We start from the raw sequence: 24,767 nt of genomic DNA on the forward strand, positions 1-24,767 counted from the left end.
CCCCTGAACTCCTGTCTCATAGGTGGGCCATTGCTGTGCCAAGGCTGGGGGTTAATTTTGCCATATTTTACTTTTTAAATGCACTTGTGTGAAAAACGGACATGGAAGACGCTCCCGTGCCTCTGCTGACGGTGCCAACAGCTCCTTACAGCGACCAGAAACCGGGAACCAGCGGATTACGGAGGAAGACCTTTTACTTTGAATCCAAGCTGAACTATTTGCAGAACTTTATCCAGAGTATATTTTTTTCCATAGACCTAAGAGATCGCCAAGGAGCCTCTCTGGTGGTTGGAGGTGATGGGAGGTACCTCAATAAGTCTGCAGTGGAACTGATTGTCCAAATGGCTGCTGCCAACGGGGTTGGTAAATGTTAAACGGCTCAATTCCTGTGGGGTGTGGCTGAGAAGTGCAGAAATCCATCAGAAATTAGGCACTGTGAGATTTAGTTCCCCAAAGGCGTTTATTCAACTGCTGATAGTGATGGTTTTAATGGCAAATCAGTTGGGGAGTACAGAAATTGCTGGGTTTTCACTCTAAGTGATGCAGGAGGGCAGAGAATACACACGGAGAAAGGGAAATAAATTCTGCCTGGGGTTTGTGTGTTCTTGTTTTGTGCTTTGACATGCCCCAAGCTGTTGGCAGCTGTGGATTTTTCAGTCTTTCCACAAGAATATAAACCCCTGCTACTGTTCAGGAATGAAGTAACAGGGAGAGCCACCAAAGTGGCAAAGGAACAGAAACAGCCACGTTTTGCCTTTCTCACCAGGTGTAAGTTGTGGCTGTGGGGTAAATGCTCAGGAAGCCTTTGGAAATTGATATGAGAGTTAGCAAGTGAGCGACAGCCTTTATAGGGAGCTCAGTTGTGCTGGAATTCAGTATTTTGGAAGCAGAGCAAGAGCCTTGTGTGTTTGTGGTAGATCATGGTTCACGCACTGGGCTTTTGTCTTTGTTTCCTTCTGCTTTTTAAGAAGAAAAGACTCTGCTGTCTGTTCCAGATCTCTTTGTGCAGAGTAAACTTTGTGCAAAGGGACCTGGATTTTGGGAATTTGTTTGACAAAAAACCTGACTAGAACAGTGTAATTAACAGTCAAGGGGAGAATAGGAGGAGATAATTTTATTCATTTATTTTTAAAATTGACGTATTTTCCATCTTGGGGGAAAAAATCTTCTGGCATTGCAAATTAATATCTTCCTTTGAAATCAGTTCCTTTCCCTTTCCCTTTCCCTTTCCCTTTCCTTTCCTTCTGTGGGGATAAGCTGCAGTTCAGGTGTGCAGGGAGGACAGGCTGGGCGAGGACAGGGGATTTGATGTGGTCATCCAGCTCTCCTGCAGCTGCTGTCTGCTTTGGCAGGGAAAATCCCTTATCTTCCCTTCGTCTGCAGCATTCCTGGGGCTGTGTGCAGGGCACTGATGCACAGGGTGGTGCAGAACGTGACCCTCAAAGGGAAACTGGGGAGCAGGAGGGGAAGTTTTGGAGAGGAGCTTCCTGGAGGTCTCGTGAATTCTCAGGGAAGCTGAAGGAGCAAGATTTGGAGGCTGGAATAAAGCACAGGACAAAGTGTGTCTGAGAACGGGGAAAAAGCAAACCTTGTGGAGGTTTGGCTGCTTCAAAGGAAATGTGAGGTGCAATAAATGTGTGATCAGTAGGTGGGTGGGCAGAGTGAGGGCTCCAGTATGAGCTGCTGTGGCCAGCTGGAGGCAGGGCCCTCACTTTGGGTTTTTAAAGTGCTTTTTCACATTTATGCTGTTATTTGCTAGAGGTGCAGCTCTGCCAGCAGCTGGGCTGGACATCTGGACCATGCAATAACTGATGGGCAGCGATGCTGGAGCTTAGCACCTGACAGTGCCAGGGGACAGGAATCACAGCCATCCCGTGCCCTTGGCTCAGCCCCCACCACGGGCTGGGAATGCTCCTCTTGATTCCTGCTTCAGCTTGTGACTGAATGAAATCCCTCCTCTTTTCCCAGTCGGTTATGGGTCTGACCCCCTCGACTGCTGCAGAGGAGTCTGGTGTGGTTTTAAATCCTGTCACCTCATTTGGGGGGTGTGGGAAGGAGTTCTTCCAGAGAAATATTCACCTTCTGGTTTGTTGCCTGGACTCCAGCAAAGACATTCTAATGGTGGTGTATTGCTCTGGATCCAATCTCAGTGATATCCCTGGATTTATGGGAAGGAGGTGTGCTACCTGCTGCGAGGAAGAATCTGCAGCTGCTCCCAGGATGCTCAAGTTTTGTGTTCTTTTGGCTTCTCTCTGCCCCGTTGTGTGCCTTGAAAGCAAATTTTGAGGCCACAGCCAGAGGGAATGCTGGGTTTTGATGGTGTTTAATGCCTGTGGAGAGCTCAGGCCTTGAGTGCATCCATGTGCAGCATTCATGGAGGAGAATGCTACAACAGAGCAGGGTTGGATGCACTGTGGGGAGCTTTGGCAGGAACAGGGCTGTGCTTTACCTGTTGCCAGTGTTTGGGGTTTGGGCTGGGTTTGGGATTTGGCCTCACAGTGGTTTGCTCTGCTCTCCCACTCTCAGATCGGGCGCTTGGTGATCGGGCAGAACGGGATCCTGTCCACCCCGGCTGTGTCCTGCCTCATCCGCAAGATCAAAGCCATCGGGGGCATCATCCTGACCGCCAGCCACAACCCCGGCGGGCCCAACGGGGACTTCGGCATCAAATTCAACATTGCCAATGGAGGTCAGGGCACTTTCTGCTGCAGCATTATTATTATTTATTATTATTATTATTAATTTCTTGTGTTGACCTGAGAATTGAAGTTTCTGTGTTCATATCCCAGGGATCAGTGCCCTGAGCAGAGGTTTCCCCTAAATGGAGCAAGTGATGCTCTGCTCCCCTCATTCCCTGGCGTTCCTTTCCTAGGAGGGTATTCCCAGTCCAGGTCTTTGCTGTATTCCTGAAGTTCACTCCTCTTGCAGTTGGATTCTTTAATATCTTCCCCCTTGCCCATCTCATCTTGCAGGTCCTGCTCCTGAAGCCGTCACAGATAAAATTTTCCAAATCAGCAAGAAAATTGAGGAATATGCAATCTGCCCAGATCTCCAGGTGGATTTGGGCACCATTGGGAAGCAGCAATTTGACTTGGAGAACAAATTTAAGCCATTTACAGGTAAACAAATGTTCTTCCCCTTGGCAAGGGTGTGGAATTGTGGAGTTTCTGTGGCCATTCTGACCTCTCCTTCTCATCTGTGGGATAATCCAAAGGAGGACATTGCTCCTGGCATCCTGGCATTTATTTATTTGTTGATTTTGATTTATAGAATTTTCTGTCCCACAGAAGTTTCTACTTCAGTTGCAAAATCTTGATCCATTAAACTTCCCTAAAATCAAAGGCTGTTTTGCTGCAAGGCAAATGTGTACTTCAAAACAGAGAAATGCAGTTAAAGTGCATTTTCCTGATTAAAAATTACAGAGTTTAATCTTTCAACTGATTTTTTTTTCCATGGTTTCACATATAAAAGTTGTCCCTGTGAGTGGGAAAGCTGTTACATTTCACATGTGACTTCTGTCAGTCAGCAGTGAAATATGAAAATAAATTTTAAAAAGACTTTTTAAAAATACTGCAAGTATTTTTTTACCATCTCTTGGTGACCCGTGCTTGTAATTAAAAAAGAAATAAGTTAAAAGATGATAAAATTTGATATTTCTCTCGGTCCCCATTTCTGTGTAGTGGGATTTTTATGCTGTATTTTATGTTTTTATATTCCCTGTTGGCTGCAAAGGTGTAACTTTTTGAACTATTAAGTTCACACTTCCCAGTGACTCTGATGGAATTTAAAGATCTGATTTTATAGATATATTTTTTAATTTAAGTGAAGTGGGACTGAGGCCTCTCAAAGGGAATCCAGGGAGCCCTAGCTAGGAACAGAGTTTGCCTTAAGGATTTTGTTGGTCCATTTGTGATCTGATTAGCAGAGAGAGCCTGTAATTAAATTCCAATTTAGCCCCATTATTCCTGTCCCTATGAACTGATTCTCTGGGATGTTCAAGAGCTTTGTGCTCAGCCCTGGCCCTCTGCTCTGAGGACCCTCAGCACAGCAACAGGACTTGGTTACCAACATTTCAGGCTGTGAGGGCTGATCCCTGTTTCCTTCTCTTTTCCAGTGGAAATTGTGGACTCTGTAGAAGCCTATGCCAACATGCTGAGGAATATCTTTGACTTCAATGCCTTAAAGGAGCTGCTCTCAGGGAAGAACCAGCTCAAGATCCGCATCGATGCCATGCACGGGGGTACGCAGGGCTGGGGGCTTGGGGCTCTCTGCGGGTGCCCAGGGTGTCCTTGGGGATTTGCCACCTACTTTAGACAGGAAGATTTTCTCTGGAATTTATATTGCAAGTTTGGTTTTTGGTTTGTAGCATACCGGATTTTTCTTTTTGGGAGCAAACTTTTTATGCCTTATGTTATTTTTGGTCAAGTGTTGTGTTTTGGATGTTGGAATGAGCTGATTTTTAAGGTCCCTTCCAAGCCAAACCATTTTAGGATTCTGTGAAATGTTTCATGGAACCCCGGAATGGTTTGGTTTAGAAGGGACCTTAAAGCTCATTTTCCACCCCCTGCAATGGACAGGGACACCTTCCACTATCCCAGGTTGCCCCAAGCCCCATCCAGCCTGGCCTGGGACATTTGCAGGGATGGGGTGGATTTTGATGTGAGCTCCTAAACCATAAAGCACCTAAATTGACCCAAACTGAGCAGCCCAAGGTGGGTGGTGCTGTGGCTGGTGTAGAGCTGCCTGGGGGCTGAGCCAAGTCTTTCCTCTCTGTTTTGCTGAGACAGTTGTGGGCCCTTATGTGAAGAAGATCCTGTGTGAGGAGCTGGGAGCCCCAGCAAATTCAGCTGTGAACTGCACCCCCCTGGAGGACTTTGGGGGCCACCACCCTGACCCCAACCTAACCTATGCTGCTGACCTGGTGCAGACCATGAAGACGGGAGAGTACGACTTTGGAGCTGCCTTTGATGGAGATGGGGTAAAGGAGCTGCTCAGAATTCCCCTTCTTTCCCTCTAACCAGCTCTGGGGGGCTGAGGTGCACCTTTTCTCTCTCCCTCTCCTCTGTAGTCATGAGTGAAGTGAAGCACTGGCTGCAGTTTGCCACCACAGCAATAGCTGGCTACTGTGTCAATAAGTCCAAACTGTATTTAAATAACTTTAAAGCTGTGAAAATTCAGCAGAAAGGTGAAACAGTATCCAGGTGCTGCTGTGTAACTTCTTCAGAGCTCTGTGTTTATTTCAGAAAATCGCTGGGAATTGTTGGGTTTATGGGCTGGGCCTGCTCAGGGACCAGCTCCTGCCCTGAGCTGAGCAGGAAGCTGAGCTGTGCCTGTGCTGTGTCCCCCAGGATCGCAACATGATTCTGGGCAAGCACGGCTTCTTCGTCAACCCCTCCGACTCCGTCGCCGTCATCGCCGCCAACATCTTCAGCATCCCGTACTTCCAGCAGACCGGCGTGCGCGGCTTCGCCCGCAGCATGCCCACCAGCGGGGCCCTCGACAGGTAGCACCCCCGTGGGCAGGGGCAGGGGCAGGGGCGCAGGGAGCCCTGCTGAGGGCAGGGAATGCCCCTTTCCTGGGATTTCACAGGGATCAATTCCCTGTCCTCGGTCCGGTGAGACTGCCCAGCCAGGACAGCAGTGAGGTTTAATGGATTAAACCCTGCCTGAGGACGTGGCACAGCTGGGCTGAGCTCTTGGCTCTTTGTCTTCCCTACAGATAAGCCCAAACAAATGATTCTCCCCGCCCTTTTTTTCCTTAAATTTGATGCTTTCTTGGTGAAATGCTTTGAAATCTGCAACTTAAAATTGATTTGAAGACCTGAGGGTTTGTATCTGTTCTTTAAATGCACATCCCACTCATTTCCCAAAGGTCACACTGGGATGAAACAGAGGGATTGTACCAAAGCTGTGGCATTCCCTGCCCTCAGTGAGATGCTGATCCCATTTCCCATAAGAGCACCAAGAATTCAGCGATGTGACTTGGCTTTCTTACCTTTGCAGAGTGGCCCAGGCTACAAAGATTGCTTTGTATGAGACTCCAACGGGCTGGAAGTTCTTTGGAAACTTGATGGATGCAAACAAACTGTCTCTGTGTGGAGAGGAAAGTTTTGGGACTGGTAAGTCAGCATTCCCCATATCACCCATAATGGTGATTCCTTATTCTTTAATTTGGGATTTATCTTTCATCTGCAGTTGTTAATACTTGTAAAATAATAAGATATAAGAAAGGCTTGGAGGAATCGGTGTGGAAATGAACACAATTTAAAGGTTTTGTGAGGCAGGAGCTCCTTCTTCTCCAGTTCTCCGGGAAGGCACGTGGAGATAGGCAGGAAGTTTGGGGGCCTCTTTAGTAGCCCGGTCACTGAGTCTGTGGGGATTAAGTGCAATGCTAAATGTATTTTTCAACTCTTGGTGGCCAGGAAAACCTTCTCAGTGTTTTCATTTCTGGAAAGAAATACGGTTTGGAGCACGGAGTTTTATTAGGGAAGGTTTCAGGTCACTATTAAATCTCTGGGCTTAATAGGGCCCTCATTTTCCTGTTCTGAAAACAAGGTATGATTTATAAAGTTTAAATTAACACTTGCCTTTGAACAGTCTAAGTGAGTTATTGGGTTACTGAGAAACAAAGTGAACATCACAAGGAATTTACTGGGGGTGTGCAGGGAAGTTGACGGGAGCAGGATTTGCTCCAGGTTGTTGTGGGGTGTTCAGGACACTCAGGATTCCCAGGAGGCCTTGGCAGTTCCTGAGCTCTCCCTGGCATCTCCCATGTGGTTTTATGTCTTGCCTGTGGAAATGGGACCTTCCCTGCAGGCAGGGCCCTGAATCAGCACCTGATACCTGCACAAAGGCTGAGTTTTATCTGGTCTGAATTCTTCCTGAGATGTTTTTCCTGTTTTCTAAGGATCTCTGGTGGCATATCCAAGGCACAGGGTCTTGAGGGAATTTCTCACTCAAACCTTGTGTGTTTTCATTCCACCACCCCAGAAAAACCTTTTAGCCTGTGTGTGGGTGCTTTAAATCCCCAAATGCCTGGACTGAAGTTTTTTGTGGAGCTGGGGTGCACAGCTCAACAGGAAAGGATTACCCCAGCTTTCCTGTGGCTGAGGAAATGGGATCACAGCTCTGGGGGAGAGCAGGTTGCTGTGGGGCTGGGCAGTCTCCAGGAGCAATATTTTTGCAGTCAGATACTACTCTGATATGTGGGACTGGGATTTGGCTGTGTGTTGGAAGGAAAGGGGAATTTCAGGAAACTGGTATCCCTGTGAAGGAATCTTGAAGTAAATGGTGAGTAAAGAAAGATTCTGGAGTTTTGCCCTGAGTGATTTCAGCATGTGCTGAGTTTATATCCTGGACCTTGGCTAATGAGAGGGACTGGTGCTTCAGGAGATAAATAAAACCACATTCCTGGAGCTGCTGATGGGAGATGATCTCAAATGAGCAGCTCCCCAAGACTGCTTCCACCTTTATATGAACAACAAGCTCAGTTTCTCTGCATCCCCCATCAGGTAAGGGACTTCCTCCCAAACCAAAGTGATTCCAGTGGCAGCAGGGGTTGAGAGAGAGGTTTGGGGTTTTGGCCAGGCAGCAAGACATCCAAGTGGTGGGAGCTGAAGCAGTTTGGGGGAGCAGACTGAGAAAGGGCCCAGGCGTGCTGGGTTCCCCCCACAATGCAGAGGGGTTTGTCCGTCTGACAAATGCACTTAGGAAGGAAAAAGGAATGAAAAGCAGTGAGGAGGGTTAGTTGGTAGGAAGTTAATGAGGAGTTGTTTGGAGCTGGACAGAATGGGAGTGTTGAAGGGGAGAGAGGTGAAGGAGCAGCCAAAAGACCCAGTAAAAATTGAAACAAACTGTGAGGCAGTGGGACTGGAGGCCAGCAGCAATTAGAGTAATGCGACATGACAGAGTTCCTGCTTGCTTCCTTGGGTATTTTATTCCAGCAATAAGTTGATACATCACATGGGACTGGTGTTTATTTAGCATTCCTCTCCATCACCTCTGCCCAGCTCTCTCTGCCGTGAGGGACCGTGGGGATAATTTATGGCCACATCCACAATAGTGGGATTTGTGCAAAGCACCACGTAACCCCCTGCCCTGCCCCCAGCCCTTTCCCAGAGGATTCCCACTCTGGCAGTCCTTCAGAGGGTGACATGGCAGCTCTGGAGTGCTCCTGGGGTTTCTTTAATACCTGTTTGGAGGTATTCCAGAGAGGGAAGGAGAAAACTTTGCATCTGTGGGGCACATGGTCCAACTGGTGTGCCAGAGGCACCGAGTGTGGGCTGGGTGTGTTCTGGGCCATCTGATCCCGTTTTGTTTGGGGGCTGTGTAAGGTCCAGCACCTCTTGGGTTTCCCAAGGGGTCAGTCAGTGCCATGTGATCCCACTGTGCTTCCAGGGCAAGGCTGGGCTGGCCCTGGCTGCTTCCTGCTCTCCTTGCAGTGCCAGCTTTGGGGGAGTCCACAACGAGAAGCAACAGGCACAAACTGAGCCCAGGAAATTCCACCTGAACATGAGGAAGAACTTCTTTACTGTGTGGGACAGATTGCCCAGAGAGCTGTGGAGTCTCCCTCACTGGAGACAGTCAAAATCCTGTGCTCTGGGATGGCCCTGCTGGAACAGGGAGGTTGGACCGGTTGCCCCAGTGTGGTCCCTTTCAACCTGACCCATTCTGGGATTCTGTGAATGCTCCTGTAGCCAAGAGAGGGGCTTTTCCAGCCCCCCATGAGAGCAGGGTGGAGGCTCTCCTGGTCTCTGCAGGTGGATGGAGCCTCTCCTTGCCCTGCTGTTGCCAGCCCCATGGCTGGTGCTCCCTGCCCTGCTGCTCCTCTCCCTGTTCTGGGATGATTTTGGGGTCATTGGGGTTTGGTTCCCCAGGAGGGCTGACATTCCCCTTGGTGCTGGGTCAGGAGATGATCCCAGGGTGCTCCTTGGCAGATGGGACGCGACAGCTGCTGAGGAGTTGATGTTCTTGCCGAGCTGCTCCTTTGCATTCACCTTTTGTTTTCTTGTTTGATGCCCTTTTTACTGTACATTCCCCATTCCTTCCTTGGGAACAGAGTTAAAGATGTGTGAACAATGAATGTGTGTGTTAAAAGATGCCGAGTGTTTTATTTGGGCTGGAGCTGGAGCAGATGACATCCTGCCCTGCTTTAACGATGCAGCAGGGATGGAGCTCTGGAAATGCTTCCCGTTTGTGAGCTGTGCAGCTGCCAGGGGCATGGAGGAGAGGAGACAAGGTGGGGAGGACTGGGAATTGTGGTGTGAGAGGACTGGGAGTTGTGTCTGTGCTGTGGCTCCCCACAGGCTCTGACCACATCCGAGAGAAGGACGGGCTGTGGGCAGTGCTGGCCTGGCTGTCCATCCTGGCTGCCCGCAAGCAGAGCGTGGAGGACATCATGAAGGATCACTGGCAGAAGTACGGCAGGAACTTCTTCACCAGGTGGGGAAAGGGCTCCTGGCACCTCCCATTCCCTGTTCTGTGTCAAAGCAGAGCCCTGATGGCACCGCTGTGTCAGCGTGGGGATGTTCCTGTGTCATTCCATTGCTGTTTGTCCTGTAGTAGTTCAAAACTCCCTGAGCAGTTTGCAGCATTCCTGGGTGCCATGAAATGGGCATTCACCATAACCCTTTGTGGTGTCCAGCTTTGGGTTGTTACTCCAGACATAAATCTGGTACCAAAGTCTAGACATTTTATACACACAAGGTATCTTTTCTTACTTTTAATGGAGATTTTTTCCTCCAAGAGTCTTTTTTGCCATGAGATCAGTATTCTTGAGACCCCATATCGCAAGTTAATTTGTGACATCTTCAGTGACAGCAGTGTCTCATGGAATGGATGCCCAGCCCCATGGCTGTTATTTACCTGGCTGAGTTCCTGTCCAGTCCCCAAATACTCAAATTTAACCTGCAGTAGACATGGAAGATGGCAAGGGAAGGAGTGAGAACCAGCCTGCACACAAGCAGAGGTGGGAACACTGTGAAAGCATTAGGCACAGATCTTTCAGCTTGGAAGGTCTACATGAAAATTCCGTCTCAAATTGCCAAATGAAAGAACTTGCCTTTTCTTTTGTTTTTTTCTTCCTTTTTCCCCCCCCCTACTCACCACAAAGCCAGCACACATCTGAGGCATGGAAACCTGGGGGAAAATGCCAAAGTCTAGGATAAAAAGGCAGCCTTTTAGCATGCGAGGTATGTGTGCAGAGCACGCTGAGTGCAGGGGTAGGCGGGTCAGGCGGCAAACACAGCGGCACAAATCCCGCTGGCAGTGGGAATACAGAGTCTGGGATCCTGGTGTGGGCTCCAGCCTCTCTCTGCTGCCTCTCTTCCCCGGGCAGGGACATCAAAGCTGGCACTGGATGTTTTCCTGGTGCGGTCACAGCAGCAGTTTGCTGTGGGGATGCTCTGAGGGTGTTCACAGTAACCATGAGGGATCTGGTGGGGCGCTGTGGGCAGAACTACAGGAAATTCTTGGCAGTCAGTTGGAGCTTGGCCCTGGCCCTCGGTCTGTGACACTCAGTGCGAGACAGCACTTTGTGCTTTCATCTCCTGGCACCAAACGCCTGTGATACGCTGTGCTGTGTCCCAAGGATCTGTGTGGGTGGAGTTGTAGTGCTGCACACAGATCCTCCTCTCATTTCGTGGAATCTCACACTGGGTTGGGTTGGGAGGGACCTTAAAGCCCATCCAGTGCCACCCCTGCCATGGGCAGGGGACACCTTCCACTGTCCCAAGTTGCTCCAAGCCCCATCCAACCTGGCCTTGGACACTTCCAGTGATGGGACAGCCACAGCGTCTCTGGCCAATGTGTTCTGGTGCTTTTATGTGCCTTTTCTGCCTGTCCTCCCCTCCAGCGTGGGAGCAGAGAACACCCACAGAGCTCAAAAAGGGCATCCCAAACCATCACATCTCATTGCATCCTCCCCTCCCTAATCCCTGTGTGTGGTGCTGACTGCAGGTATGACTACGAGGAGGTGGATGCAGATGCTGCCAACAAAATGATGAAGGATTTGGAGACGGTGATGTTCGACCGCTCCTTCGTGGGGAAGCAGCTGTCGAGCGGGGACAAAGTCTACACGGTGGAGAAAGCCGACAACTTCGAGTACAACGACCCCGTGGATGGCAGCGTCTCCAAGAACCAGGTGGGCACAGCCTCCCCTGGGCTGAACTGGGAGTGTTTTCTTCATGTCCTGTTTCCATGCAGAGCAGCGTGTCGGGAATGCTGCGTCTGGCAGGCAGTCCCTGGCTCAGCTTCAGGAGTTTCAGAGCTCCAGCAAGGTCTCCAGAATGGGTTAGGATGGACATTAATCCCTCTGGGAGGGGGGAGAGGGTAACACAGGAGCCTTCTGTGGCTCCCTGAAGAGGAGGGATGGTGTGGGTCAGGCACAGCCATGCTGGGAATCGTGGACAACAGAGCTGAGAGGCCCTTCCCTCCCGTGTCCCGAGCAGGGCTTGCGGCTCATCTTCTCTGACGGCTCCCGCATCATCTTCCGGCTGAGCGGCACCGGCAGCGCCGGGGCCACCGTGCGCCTCTACATCGACAGCTACGAGAAGGATGCTCAGAAGATAAACCAAGACCCACAGGTGGGTGCTGCTGCTCGCTCCTTCCACTGCTGGCTCCCAGAGCTGAGCCCTTTCTTAGCCTTGCTTTGCTCGGAGCTGTGCGGAGGTGCCAGGAATTTGGGGAGCCAGAGCTTTGGTATCTTTCATCCCAGTGTAAAGAGGTTTATTAAAAAAAAAGCTCAAGTGTGGAGCAAGCGTCACTGGGAATCCCTCACAGCTGCCACTGCCACAGCACAGGAGTTTTCCTGCCTGTGTTACACCTGTGGCTGGTTTAAAACAAATAAATGGGATCACAGGTTCAGCTGTACCTGAGCTGACACTGCCTTGTTCTGTGCTGAGTTCAGCACATGTTCTACAACACCTTTTACAAATGCTGCTGAGCTCTTGTAGGCACTGGAGGAGAAGAATCCTCTCATATTTAGGTTTAGCTTGGATATCAAGAAAGAGTTTTTCATCCAGAAGGTAGTTGGGCACTGAACAGGCTCCCCAGGGAATGGTCACAGCCCCAAGGCTGCTGGAGCTCCAGAAGCGTTTGGACAACGCTCTCAGGGACTGGGTGGGATTGTTGGGGTGTCTGTGCAGGGCCAGGAGTTGGACTTCATGATCCTTGGGGATCCTTCCAACTGAGGATATTCTCTGATTCTATATTCCCCAGCAAATGTGAGCTCTTTGTGCATAACTTACTGTGCCATTATTGACAAAAAGACTGAAAATCCCCCATTCTGAGAGGAACAAACGGAACTTAGGATTTACCTGTCCTGTGCTGACGTGCAGTGGAGGTTGGGATACAGCACAGGGAGGGTGGCAGCATCACCACTGGAGCTTAGGATTTTCTCTGAGCGCTGTGTCCCTGTCACTGGTCCCAGAGCTCAGGCTGTGAGCCCAAAGCAGTCCTTTGGTCAGGAGAGCTGAGCTTTGGCTGTCCCAGGCTGACCTGGATGCTTAAAGAAGGCTGGATGCAACGTGGGAAGGCTGCATGTGCTGCTCTGCAGTTCTGAGCACTCTCTTTCCTCCCTGCAGGTGATGTTGGCACCTCTCATTTCCATTGCACTGAAACTTTCCCAGCTCCATGAAAGAACCGGCCGCTCCGGGCCCACCGTCATCACATAGAGCCACCCTGTGCTGGAGTGTGCACGGGGCAGGGAGTCAGCCCAGCCCCTTTCCTTGTCAAATTGTCACTAAAAGAGGAATACTGATTTTATCCCTGTATTTAAGAACACAGTTTTGCTGCTAAGGATAGTCAATAAACCCCAGCCCTCAGCACCCCTTGTCCCCTTGGCTGCTTCTCTGCGTCCCCAGTGCTGCTGGCGCGTTGGGTGTGGTGCTCCTCAGCCAACTTTTGGGGCAGCACGTGGACTCCTGGCTTTTCCTTAAACAAAAGGCTCTAGGAATAACAGAGATACTAAATTGTTCAATAATTCACAGGCTTTTTTTCTGTCTTGGAAACTTTCCTGGGAAAGAAGCACAAATACTTTATCCCGGTTTGGATGGGCTTGTTTGGTTGAATGTGGACAGTAAGAGCCTTGGAATAATCAGATTTGCAGGAATTAATATGCAATATCTTATCCAAGGGCACAGAGAGGGTCACTTTGGAGACAGCTGTAGCTTTGTTTGAAGTTAGCTGCACCCTCCTGCCCTTTTCCTGGATGTACTCACATTAGTGGGATGAGTTTAGGCCCTGTCCCCTCTTGGTTTGCTTGCCTTTGTCACTCAAATCCTGCAATCCCTGTGTCCCATCTCACCTTCTGGCCAGGGCTGAAACTCAGGCTGGGTCCCTGGGCAGGCCTGAGGGAGCAGCTCTATTATCCAGGAACATGGAACATCCCACCCTCATCCCGAGCTGCCAGCACCACTTCCAAGGGGGACTGGATGTGCTGACAAAAGGCTTTTTATCTCCCCTGTGCACAGGTGAGGTGTGTCTGCTGCTCAGTCTGCACTGACAGTGGTAGGGGAGCTGATCTGCTGTGGGATGGATAAAAACCTTCAAAAATGAGATTAAAAGAAGTCTAAAAGCTGAGGTAGGACCCAGGAAAAGCCTGTGCCCAAGGTTGGGAGAGCTGTTTTCCATGCCATGGTCCTGCGCCTGCCCAGTGCTTCCCTTGGCAAGATGCTTCCAGAGGTTTCCCTCACGGCTGGCTGCAGAGGACTAAACCAGGAAGCTGGGATTAGTGGGGGAAAAACAACTTGGCTGCTCTAATTTGCCTTTCAAGCATTGTGTGAACAAGTGACCCCAGAGTTTATGGTTGGCCTCTTGTTAAAGCAGGTCAGTCCTGGGTTCCTCCTAATGGAACTGTGAGTGCTTTTCAGTCAAACCGTGCTAAAAGCTGCTCTCTGCCCATCCTGGTGCTGGCTGGTGCTAACAGCTCTCTGGTGACACACAGCACTCCTCTCCTGGGCCTCCCGACTTCTTTCAGCACCTTCAGAATGAGAGGCAAAGCTTCCTGTGCTCTCATGGCTTTATCTCAGCTCAATTCCTCCAGCTGCTCCCTCCCACCACACCTACAAGAGCTACAAAGTGGAGCCCAAACTGATCCCTCTGCTGCTCGTTCCTTGTGACAATTGGTGCCTGTTCAGCTTTTGCCCGTTTGGCTCATGGGATTGGGAACCTTGAGTGGCATTGGGGAAATGTTCTTACAGCTCTCTGGCAGGAGGGTACAGCCAGGAGGGGTCAGGCTCTTCTCCCAGATACAGGCAACTGGATGAGAGGAAATGGCCTCAAGTTGTGCCAAGATTGGATATTAGGAAAAATTTCTTCCCCAAAAGGGCTGTCCAGCCCTGGCACAGCTGCCCAGGGTAGCGATGATTCCCCATCCCTGGAGGCGTTTAAAAGCCACGTGGATGTGGCACTTGGGGATGTGGTTTAGTGGTGGGATCTGCAGTGCTGGGGAACAGCTGGACTCGATGGTCTGGGAGGGCTTTTCCAACCTCGATGATTGTGTGACTCTGTGGCTGCTGGCCAGAGATCCCTCTTGGGGAAGCCTGGGTGGATTTCCCCGCTGGGTCACTGAGCAGGATGCAGCTCTTGGCAGCTGCCCCAGTGCCAGCACATCCCTGACCACACTGCACATGCAGGGAAAGCAGCTGTGGTTCAGGATAGCTGGTGCAGGTCTGGGTACAGGAGACTCCCAAGGTTCTGATTTTCTCAGGAAATCCACTTTTCCCCCTGGGTTGGATCGTGGTGGATCCCTTCCAGGTCAGGGGCAGGAACAGGGGAGCACGGTCAGTCTGTGCAGCATTTGATGATCTGCCTTTGCCAAAGCCATGACCATGGAGGAGTTTGCAGAGAATCAGACCCTCTGCAGATGGAGATTTGCATGAAAAATGACTCCTGCTTTTCCTCTGCCTCTCTCCAGGCCAAAGCTCAGGACTCCTGTCCCGGAGGAGCCCGATGAGATCCAGATGTCTCAGCAGTCGTAGCGTTGTAACCTTTACGTAAGGCAGGATCTCATTTCTGGGCGCAGTTTGCACTGCACAGAGATGGAAACACATCCCAAGAGCTTCCTGGGAAGAGCAACCCCAGCCCAGCCCAGAGCAGAGCTCAGCCCAGGCCCAAACTGTGCTCGGAATTCCTTGTCCCAGCCTGGTTGGTCACGCAGCGGTGCCATGGCCAGGAGTCGAGCTGGCAGGAACCAGTGTCCAGGGTGATCCCCAGCACACAGGGGATGGTTAAACCCCTGTGCTTGAGGCACAAAAGCTCTGAAATCTTGGTTTCCTGCAGGATTTTCCACCCTGGAGATGGACTGTCTCTCTCTAGGTGGCAGCATTGGTAAAGAGTCTCTTGGCCACCTCCAGCTGAGGCAGGATTTCACCACTCCTCACTCGTGATTTCATCAATAATCCCGGGATTCAGTCACAATTCCTGCATCTCTGAAGCGTTGGTGAGTGCACAGGCTGGTCCCCAAGGATGGGCTCCCACGCCGAAATATTGGCACAAACCACAGGTTTGAGGCTACCTAAAACAGTTCAGGCAAACACTGCACGCTGCTGCCATTGGTGGAGTAGTTCCATGTGATAAATTCAAAGTCTAATCCCCAGATCCTCAGCACGCAGAGGTTTGGGCAAAATTTCCAGGTACCACTGAAAAAAGGTGTTATTTGGCATGTCCCCATCACAGCACTGACAGCTGTGCCCAGGCTCAGGTGGAGAAAGTGGCAGCAGATGAACTAAAACAATTATTACATCAAATCAAATAAAATCTCATTTGTTCCCTGAGATTTCAGACACTGAGCAGGGATGTGGGACCATCAGCACATTCCTGTGTCTCTGTGCTTTTTCACCATCATCAGAAGAGCTTGTCTCATCCCTTCCCTTGGTATTCCCTCACATTCCCCAGCTGTGGGAGGCTTTGGGAAGATCCCAGAAATGCTGAACTGGGACCATAAAAAAGCAGGGCCTGGCTGGGGCCAATGACTGCAGGTGAAGGAGCAGGTCAGGGAAGCATGGTAAGAATGGGACAGCATCAGGATGTGGTGCTGGGGTGGAGGTGGGAGCAGTGGGGTGGAATAAACAGAGACTGGAAGGGATAAAAGCTCCAGAACAGAGAGGGATTTGGTTTTACTGCCTTCGTTTCCACAGGTTGTGATTATGAGCCAGAATCAACAGGGATAACAGGGATATATCCATTCTGGGAAATGGCTTTCCAGGTCAGTGCTGACCCTGCTGCTCCCAGCACCCCACCTGCACTTCAGTTCTGTAAACTCCCACTCTCCTCTGGGCTGAACACTCAGCTCCACACGTACAGCTTGATTGCAGGGAACAAATTAAGTTTTAATTAGGATGAGGAATCCTAGCGAGGAGCAACAGTCCAGGTCTGAAATGCATCCAGGCTCCTCGTGTGACAGTGTGTGAGAGGAGCCAAGGCTGCAGCTGTTGGGATGGATCTGAATGATGATGGGGATCAGATGCTCCCAGGGCTGCAGCCCCTCTGCTCTGAGAGAGCTGGGGGTGCTCACCTGGAGAGGAGAAGGCTCCAGGGAGAGCTCAGAGCCCCTGGCAGGGCCTGAAGGGGCTCCAGGAGAGCTGCAGAGGGACTGGGGACAAGGCCTGGAGGGACAGGACACAGGGAATGGCTTCCCAGTGCCAGAGGGCAGGGCTGGATGGGAGATTGGGAAGGAATTCTTGGCTGGGAGGGTGGGGAGGGGCTGGGATGGAATTCCCAGAGCAGCTGGGGCTGCCCCTGGATCCCTGGAAGTGTCCCAGGCCAGGCTGGACATTGGGGCCGGGAGCAGCCTGGGACAGTGGAAGTGGTCCCTGCCCATAGCAGGAACTGGATGAGATTTAAGGTCCCTTCTACTACAGCAAGGCAAAGGCTGGTGAAAAATCCTGCCTGTGGCACATTTAATTTGCCATAATTTCAAACTTTCTGGAACCAGCAGGGATGAGCTGAACACTGGAGGAGTTTGGCTGCACTTCATGGCTATATTTGATATCGTGACATGGCTTAGAAAGACTTAGCATCAATTCAGCTCAATTCACCTCCCTCTTCTCCTCTGTGAAAGCAACCTGGCAGGACCTTCCAAGCCCTGCTCCCTCGAGGTGCCCGTTTGGGTGCCCCTGGGTGACTCTCAGATGTGCTGCAGCTCCTGCCATGGTGCAAAGCTCCACATCGGGGAATCCCCACAGTCCCTCCTCTGCTATTTCCAGTCCTTCCTTGCATCCAGAGCACAAAGGAAGGGGGAAAAAAAAGGTAAGTTTTGGAAAGAATAAAAGGCCAAGCAAGCCCCATGTCAGAGCGAGTGAGTGTGCAAAGCTTTGAATCATCTGACTCCGTGTTTATCCACTGCTCCGGGGAGGCGGGGGGAGCTGGGGGGAAGCGGAGGAGTTTAGGAAGTTCACAAGCAGAGTGCTTGTGTTTTTTCTGGCACGAAATTCCCAGTCATCTGTGTCCCTTCACAATGCCATTAACCTCCCATGCTGGGGCTCGGAGACCCTCAGGAATGATCAGGTCCAGCAGGGATGAGTGGGATGGTTGTTGCTGGCAGCACCAAAGCTGAACACTGGACAAGGCAGCAGCACAGGGAGCTTTGCCTGTCTGCAAAGAGCCTCTCGGGGTAAAAAACCAAAGACACACACTACAAATCCATCCTGTGCCAGTGCAGCCCAAAGAGAAAAGTGTTATAATACTCTGTAATTTCAGTCAGCCTCAAAGGAGATGCTTTATGAGGACAGTAATCAGCTGCTCAGCTCCTACAAAAGGAAATAATGTGATTTTTAAACAATGCTGGGGTTTAATTTGACTCAGCAGCATCTTAGAGGTGTTTGTCCCTTCACAAGAAGTTCCAGCTGTTTGAAAGTTTGACTACTTGGATGACAGAGGAAAAAATACATATATATGAATTTAAATGCTGGTCCTGCCTAGTTTAAATACCTACAACTTTCAGGGTGAAGCACAGCCTTTTCCAAAGCAAAATGAAAGAAGCAGTTCTGTGCATCTTAGGCTGAAGAAGTTAATTAGTATGTGGGTGTTATTTAAAAATATAAATGGGATTTTATTGGAATGCTAAAATGCATTTGGCCCAGTTCAGTGCCTTTTTCAAGAGTACCTGAGCTCCCTCCAGTTTCAAGAGGTCAGAGCTTCCCCTACACTTACTGGTTTTTAGCTTTCAGTGTCTTCCTGATTAAATTGTTGCTGTGATGAAAGTTGAATATTTAGGTTGTATGGAAAGTAGGGAAATTGAATGTAAATTGAAGCTGTTTGTTTTTTAATTTATTGCCAAGTAAAAATGTCCAGGGCTGTTAATTAGTGTTTCACTCCCAGCAGCAGGTGGGACAGGGCAGCTCCTGGCAGCATTTCAAGCATTCACTGTTGATAACATTTATGGCAGAATGAGCAATGTAAGACATTTTATTTTGCTGCTTTCTCAATGAAAAAGAAGAGAATGGGATGGATCAGTTCGAATTAAACAGCAGCAAAAGTGACATTAGACATTTGTGGTTTCAGCTCCCTGGCTGCACTGTTGAGCTCTCCATCAGGGGGAATCAAAGGCAATTTTTAAGCAGCTCCTGTACGTTCAGCTTTGAAGTGACTGTTGTAGATGTCTTAAAAAACCAGCTGAGCTGCATTTCTCAATTTTAGATACAGGGCTTGAAAAGCCACCAAGTAACTGAATGTCCCCGTGTACGTCTGTGAAGTTTATTGTGTGTGGAAGAAGGTACAGAACACCTCAGCTCCTACTGATTTCTTCTGCCATGACATCTGGGCTGATGGAAACAGCAAAATGCCACTGGGGGTTCACAGGAATTGTTTTTTAGGTCCAGGGAAGTGCAACAGATTCCTGTCACTGTGCACTAGTTCCTCACAATTGCGCACAAGGGTTTGTAGCTCGGTGCTTGCACACTGGATTTTTATCTTACATTCACGAGTTTCTTTTCCTCTCCTTTTCCCCTTGTTTCCAGCTTTTCCTCCTTTGTAGCCTCCTTCACAGTCTTCCACATTACCACCTTCTCCATATACAGTATTTTTCTTCTCTGGATTTCATTTCTTTTCTGCAGTTCTGTGTGGGGAACACAAGACTTCACAAGCTCCAGCATGGATGTCTGAGGAGTCACTGAATGATCAGGTGAAAAACAAACCACATAAACTCCTGTTTTCAGAGCTGGTAAAAGCAAGTTATAAATTAATTGCACTGAGAAACACAGGCTTCATCCTGAGTTAAATGGATTAAACCTCAGCTTTGTCCAGTTGCACGGCAGCTACACAGCCACGACCCTGTGCACACCCCAAAGATCTTCTTAAAAGTTACTCCTGTGGGATTCAACTCCCTCAAACCAATATTTAAAACATCCTTCAAAACCAAGTTGTCTTTGTTTTGACACCATTTTTTCCCCCTTTAATAATGATTCCCATTATTTTAAATATCCGTAGAGTGGTGGCCAAACACAGGAGGTGCTGATGCCAAATCCATGGATGTATCCATGGCAGGAGAAGCAGATGACACAGGGAGGCTCAGGCTACATTTCCTGAGAATTTTCTCAACAGCAAGAGACTTTGCTAAGAGTTATTTGATGGAATTTGTGCTGGAGCCCTCTGGAAAAAAAGTTCTTTAATTTTTATGCATTCAAAGCTCTGTAGATTTTCACTTCAATTTGCTCCACAGAAACTGATCTGAATGTAAAGAATGCTTCAATCAACATCTTTTAGCATAAATGATACACTGGAAACATTACAAAACATTAACTATTCAGTTACATCCCAGGGTCCCATGGCTTTTATCCCACATACAATGAAATGTATGAGGCCTGGAGCAGGCTGAGAGGTAAAGGTTAAATTATGGATATGTATTCAGCTTTCTGAGAAGTCTGAGAAGCTGTCAGGCCCCGCAGCCCCTCTCCCATGAAAGGCTTGTCAGCACGTGTTCCCAGAGCGGTGGGAGAGCCGCGCCGGCAGCCCGAGGAGCCGAGCAGGATGTCAGGAGCTGAAAGGCTGCAGAAGAATAGAACGAGTAGTGGTCTACAAACCCACTATAACTCCTGTTTGTTCCTTTGGCACTGCAAAACCACTCCAAAACAGAGGCCAACTGTTAACAGAGGCAAAGCCAACTCCATCTTTTGCAGGCTGACAAATGGTCATGTAAGTTACCAAATAACCCAAGACCTTGGGATTAAACTTCTCCAATTGTTTTCACATGATGCAACTTTAAATCTTTCTTTTGAACAGTATTAAATTTCCTTTCATTCCCATAAACTTCAGAAAAAGTTGACTGCTCTCACATTTCAGACTGTGACCCAGCTAACTTGCACTTTTCCCCTCTGCTAGTCTGGAGAACAGAATAATGAAATTCAGACAACAGTGACCAAATGTTGTTCTGTAGAACTTTCCTTTTACAAAACAGATGAATACTCCTGGGCTCCAAAACACTGCAGGGAACAAAACTTTCAAACCTTATGGAAATAAAATAGTAAGCCTGTGCAGTGACTTCATCTCCTTTATCAGATCAGAGACATTTTCATTGGAATTGAAATGGATTTTTTTAAAAAAATCAACTCTAAATAGAGGAAAATAATTTAAAAATCCCACTGAAGCCATTATTGAAATACTACTTTATTTAAAACCCCCACACCCATGTGAGAGAAAGTTAAATTTCACAGAGCTTTAGAGGGAGAAAACGTCTTCATCATCCTCATAATTGACATAATTCTTTGTTGCAGATAGAAGTGTGCCTTCGTAACACAGGAAAACAAACATTTTAGTGTTTGCGATTCACAAGGAGATAAGCAGATGCATTGTGTGCTGTGACTGGGACAAAGGGCCATAGAGAGGGACCACAGACACTCTTGGGGGCCTTGGCCACTGCAGGGGCTGGAATTTCTCCCCGGAGGTGCTGAGCTCTCCGGGATCCCACTGGAACCCCACCACGGCGGTGCCCTCAGCATCCTGCCAGACGAGGCCCTGTATTTACACAAGGAGAAATCCCCACTGTGCTGCAGCTCTGCTGCTGCTGGGAGTGGGATTGAAATCACTTAAGCCCACTGCAAATTCAGCCACCAGAGTCAAAATAAAAGGAGCCAAAATATATAAATCCGGCAGACGAGGTTTATGGGGGAACTAAACCAAACATTCACCGCGAAGATTTAGTGCAGCCAAATTGTTCTACGTGAACGGGGTACCTCAGCTCATGGTGGGGCACATCTCTGGGTTAGTGCTGTGCTAAACTCATGCTGATAGCAATAAAAGTTTTACTTGCAAAATGAGTGGAAAATACGAGATGGTAGATAGGACAATACAAGTCTATAAACCTGATACCTAAACCCTGCTCTCAGGGCTTTGCCAACCCCCCGCTAACTTCCATGCAAATTCCACCCGTGGATCCCCAGTGTTTGTCTTAATTGGAAGTCTTAAAGGTGAATTGAAATGTTGTTGGAATAAAAACCTGTTGAAGGTGCCAAATCCCTGTGTAGACTTGCAAGTAAATAAATTGTAAAGGCTGACTAGGGGCCTTCTTATTAACCTGTCAAACCACCAGCCCTGGAATCTCTTTTTCTCCTGCAAAAATTGTGATGTTCTCCTTCCTCTAATGATTGAAGTATTTTACTGCCTCACATGCCTGGCCACAAAGATGAGAATGTTTAGGAGGGTGATGAAATCTCCTTGTTCATCCTGAAGATGCTGTGGTCCTTGCTGGCAGGAAGGGCTGGGGCTCCCTGCAAGTGGTGGGAAGTGATGGATTATGACAACTGGGTGTAATATTTGTTCAGTTTTCCAAACTATTGCCTTAATAACTTTCTCTCTGAATCAGATTTTTTGAGGATTGGGTTGGTTGATTCCTTTTGGAAGAAGCAAACAAACTCTGTGTGAGGAACTTGGAAGTTACAGAGCAGTTTCACCTGAAATTACCTGAGATGTTTTGCAAAAGGACAACTTGGTCATGCCCAAACTGAGCTGTGAATCCATGCCCTTCTTTTCCACGCTCCCTTCTGGAGCTAATGAGAAAGACATAAAATAATTGCAGTTTCCTCCCTAAGGATAACTACAAAGCCCAGCACCTGAAGTGTGAATGCCCAGCCTGGGTGAGTGTTTGGAAGTGTCACTGTTACACACTTCTCCCACTGACTGCACCCCGTCTGCTCCTTAAATGAGCACTTCCAAAGTGCCCAGCACAATGGATGTCAAATGGAATGAAAGGCTGGGGTGCCAGTTCAAAGGACAAAGTCATAACAACAACAAAACTAATGTGTAAGAAGCGTGCCAATATTTGCATATGTTATTAAGTAGTTGCTGGTGCTGGTGTCCCATTGTCACCCTCCTTTTCCCAGAAGGGTGATGGTATGTTTTATGGAGGTACGTCATTCAGGGATGTGAAGAACAGAGTTCTCCTGAGATATAAATATATGTATATTTATTCACATATATAAAGTTCCAGTGTAATACACACATGAAAGAATTGTGGTCTGTTTCAAGGCTTTTCCTTTCATCTTTTCCATAGTTTTCTGCCAATTTTCAAAGTGCTCCCAGACCACAGACTGAAGGAAATTATCTGAACAAGGCTGACCTTCACCTCCTGATGCTCCCTGTGCCATTCCCCAGGGCTCCCCCTGTCCCCTGAGCCCCACAGTGCTCCCTGTTCCCTGTGCTGCTGAGTCTTTGCTTTCCTCTTAAAGCAAAGGAAAGATTCCACCTGAGGAGACAGAGCTGTTGCAAAGACTGGCACAAATCAGCTCCTCCTCACTGGCCTGACCTGCTGCCTTCAGGATAAAACTACTTACTCTCATACCTCCCGTCCCTTTTAAATAAACACATTGTGCTGCACTTGCTCCTGAAACTTCACCAGAAAATAAAGCTGGCATCAAGTGGACAATGTTTTCACCTGAGTTAGACAGAATTCCTTTCCTAAAGAACTCAGTATAAGTTACGTCTAAATCTTCCACTTTTAATGGAACAGCAATTGTTTTTCATCTTATGGTTTAAAAATCCATGGTGAAATCAGATTTACATTGAGTCTTTCCATGGATGCACAGATTCTAGGAATCCAGGGGAGTTCTAACCTCACTTCCAGCTTAGACTCTGGAAGCCTGAACACACTGGTGTAATTCCAGTTGAATTTCAAGTGGGCAAAGGATGATTGATATGGCCTCAAAGGGTGGAACCAGAAAATCTGGTGTAGATTAATAGGAATATTAGTGAAAGCTGGAAAGGAAAACAAGGATTCTTTTCTAATGTGACATGATACTTAAGAACACACATTGTCAGTAACTACAAATGTGTAATGTTTCTCTTTTATTTTGCCGTACTTCTGACACGATTCTCATACAATACTCTGCTTATCATCCTCTTGTGAGGTTTATTGTACTTACAAATCATTCCCAGACAGCTTCTTTGCTATCTTTTCATTAAAAAAAAAAAAAAAAGAAGAAGAAGAAAGTTTTGTGGATAATACATTTTCCCTGCGGGAACTAATTCCACAAAGATACTGACTACAAGCTTGTCGTTGTTTTAAAATATGTGGACATGTATCAAATGGTTGATTCTTCTCCCCAGAGTCACCTTCTGAAGCCTTATGTGTGCACTTCATCTCCCAAGCATCCTGAGACCACAGAGGAGAAACTCCAACTGTCCTCCCAAGCCAGAGCTTACCCCTACCCCAAATTCTTCTTGCCATCAGATCACTGTGGATACTCTGTGATATCCCTTCTTGGGTCTTTAGGGCTGTGTCCACTCCAGTTCCTTTGTTTAATATATTTTTAGCCTTTCCACTGTGGGATGACAGACTGCAGCATGTTAAAGCAGGGAGAATATTTGTATTGATTTCCAAATGCTGCAGATTGAGAGCAGATGTACCACGTATTCCCCAAACGTATGTTTTAACTTTCATTTATGTGCTGTGCTGAGCAGTCTGCGAGCCAGGAAGTGATTTATATCTGCTAATTGCATGCACTTTGGTAGATTTGCAGCTAAAAATAAGTGGTTTGTTTTTTAATTATAAATGATTTATCCTCTCACGCTGCATGGAGCTTAAACTTCGAAGCTAAATGAGAACTTGGAGAATCTGCATTTAGTTCCTGCATCTGCCACAGAATGTTTTTGTATCTTTAGTGGGTTATCCCTGTGCCCAGCTCAGAGGAATATGGATCTCATGGACATGTTATTTCATTACACAACAGAGAGATGAAGGAAACACTTTTGTGTTACAGCTGAAGAGGTGTAGCAGCAGTTGCTGCCAAAAGCAGTGGTTCAGTGGAGACCCTGGAGAAGGGTCCCACTCACCTTTGCAGGATCCAAGACTCCAGCCGCTGTGGGGAACTGGACCCAGCTGGCTGATCTGGGGGAACATCGCTCCCATTTGCTCTCATCAGAGCATTCATTGAATGCCCTTGCCCGGGTGAACACAAGAAAACACAGGAGGCGTTTCCTTGAGGGCAGCTCGCTGTTAGATCAGCCAGAAGTAACCTGCAATGTCACTTTGGAGGGTCAGGGCAGGCAAGCCTGGGCTGGTGCCGCAGCACTGCAATCCCAGCTGCACGGCCTAACCTTCCCGCTGGCACAGCTCCGGTATTCCCGGTATTCCCTGTCTCCAGGAGAAGTGTCAGGCCCCTGAGGGCACTCATCGTTCTTAGTGACTGCAACCCACCCCACCCTGCCTGCGGCTCTCTTTAAGATCAGCCCTGGCCCCCCTTAGAGCCTGTCACTGCAGCATCCCTGTGTGTGGCTATGGGCCCTGCTGTGGACCAACTTCCCTGCTTGACCTGCCTCATCCCTACAGACCTGCGCTGT

At 48.5% G+C, this 24,767-nt stretch overlaps 1 protein-coding gene and 1 long non-coding RNA gene across 2 annotated transcripts; both read left to right on the top strand.

Annotated features, from left to right (window-relative positions):
* On the top strand, window positions 1–12,823 carry PGM1 (phosphoglucomutase 1). Its single transcript, XM_042030891.1, has 11 exons — window positions 1–359; window positions 2,527–2,689; window positions 2,973–3,119; window positions 4,115–4,240; window positions 4,788–4,978; window positions 5,349–5,503; window positions 6,003–6,118; window positions 9,305–9,440; window positions 10,956–11,139; window positions 11,447–11,581; window positions 12,581–12,823. Exons 1-11 carry the CDS (start codon window positions 102–104, stop codon window positions 12,668–12,670), a joined length of 1,701 nt encoding a protein of 566 aa, XP_041886825.1. The 5' UTR covers window positions 1–101; the 3' UTR covers window positions 12,671–12,823.
* Window positions 12,824–16,774: 3,951 nt separating this feature from the next.
* Window positions 16,775–22,859, top strand: LOC121665938. Its single transcript, XR_006016524.1, has 2 exons — window positions 16,775–19,119; window positions 19,425–22,859. It is a non-coding gene; the product is annotated as an uncharacterized LOC121665938 (long non-coding RNA).
* The last annotated feature ends 1,908 nt before the right edge of the window (window positions 22,860–24,767 follow it).

This window comes from Corvus kubaryi, unplaced genomic scaffold, assembly GCF_017639235.1.
Source record: "Corvus kubaryi isolate FWS band 111438036 unplaced genomic scaffold, C.kubaryi_AGA036_p1.0 37334, whole genome shotgun sequence".
In the NCBI taxonomy this organism is placed as follows: domain Eukaryota; kingdom Metazoa; phylum Chordata; class Aves; order Passeriformes; family Corvidae; genus Corvus; species Corvus kubaryi.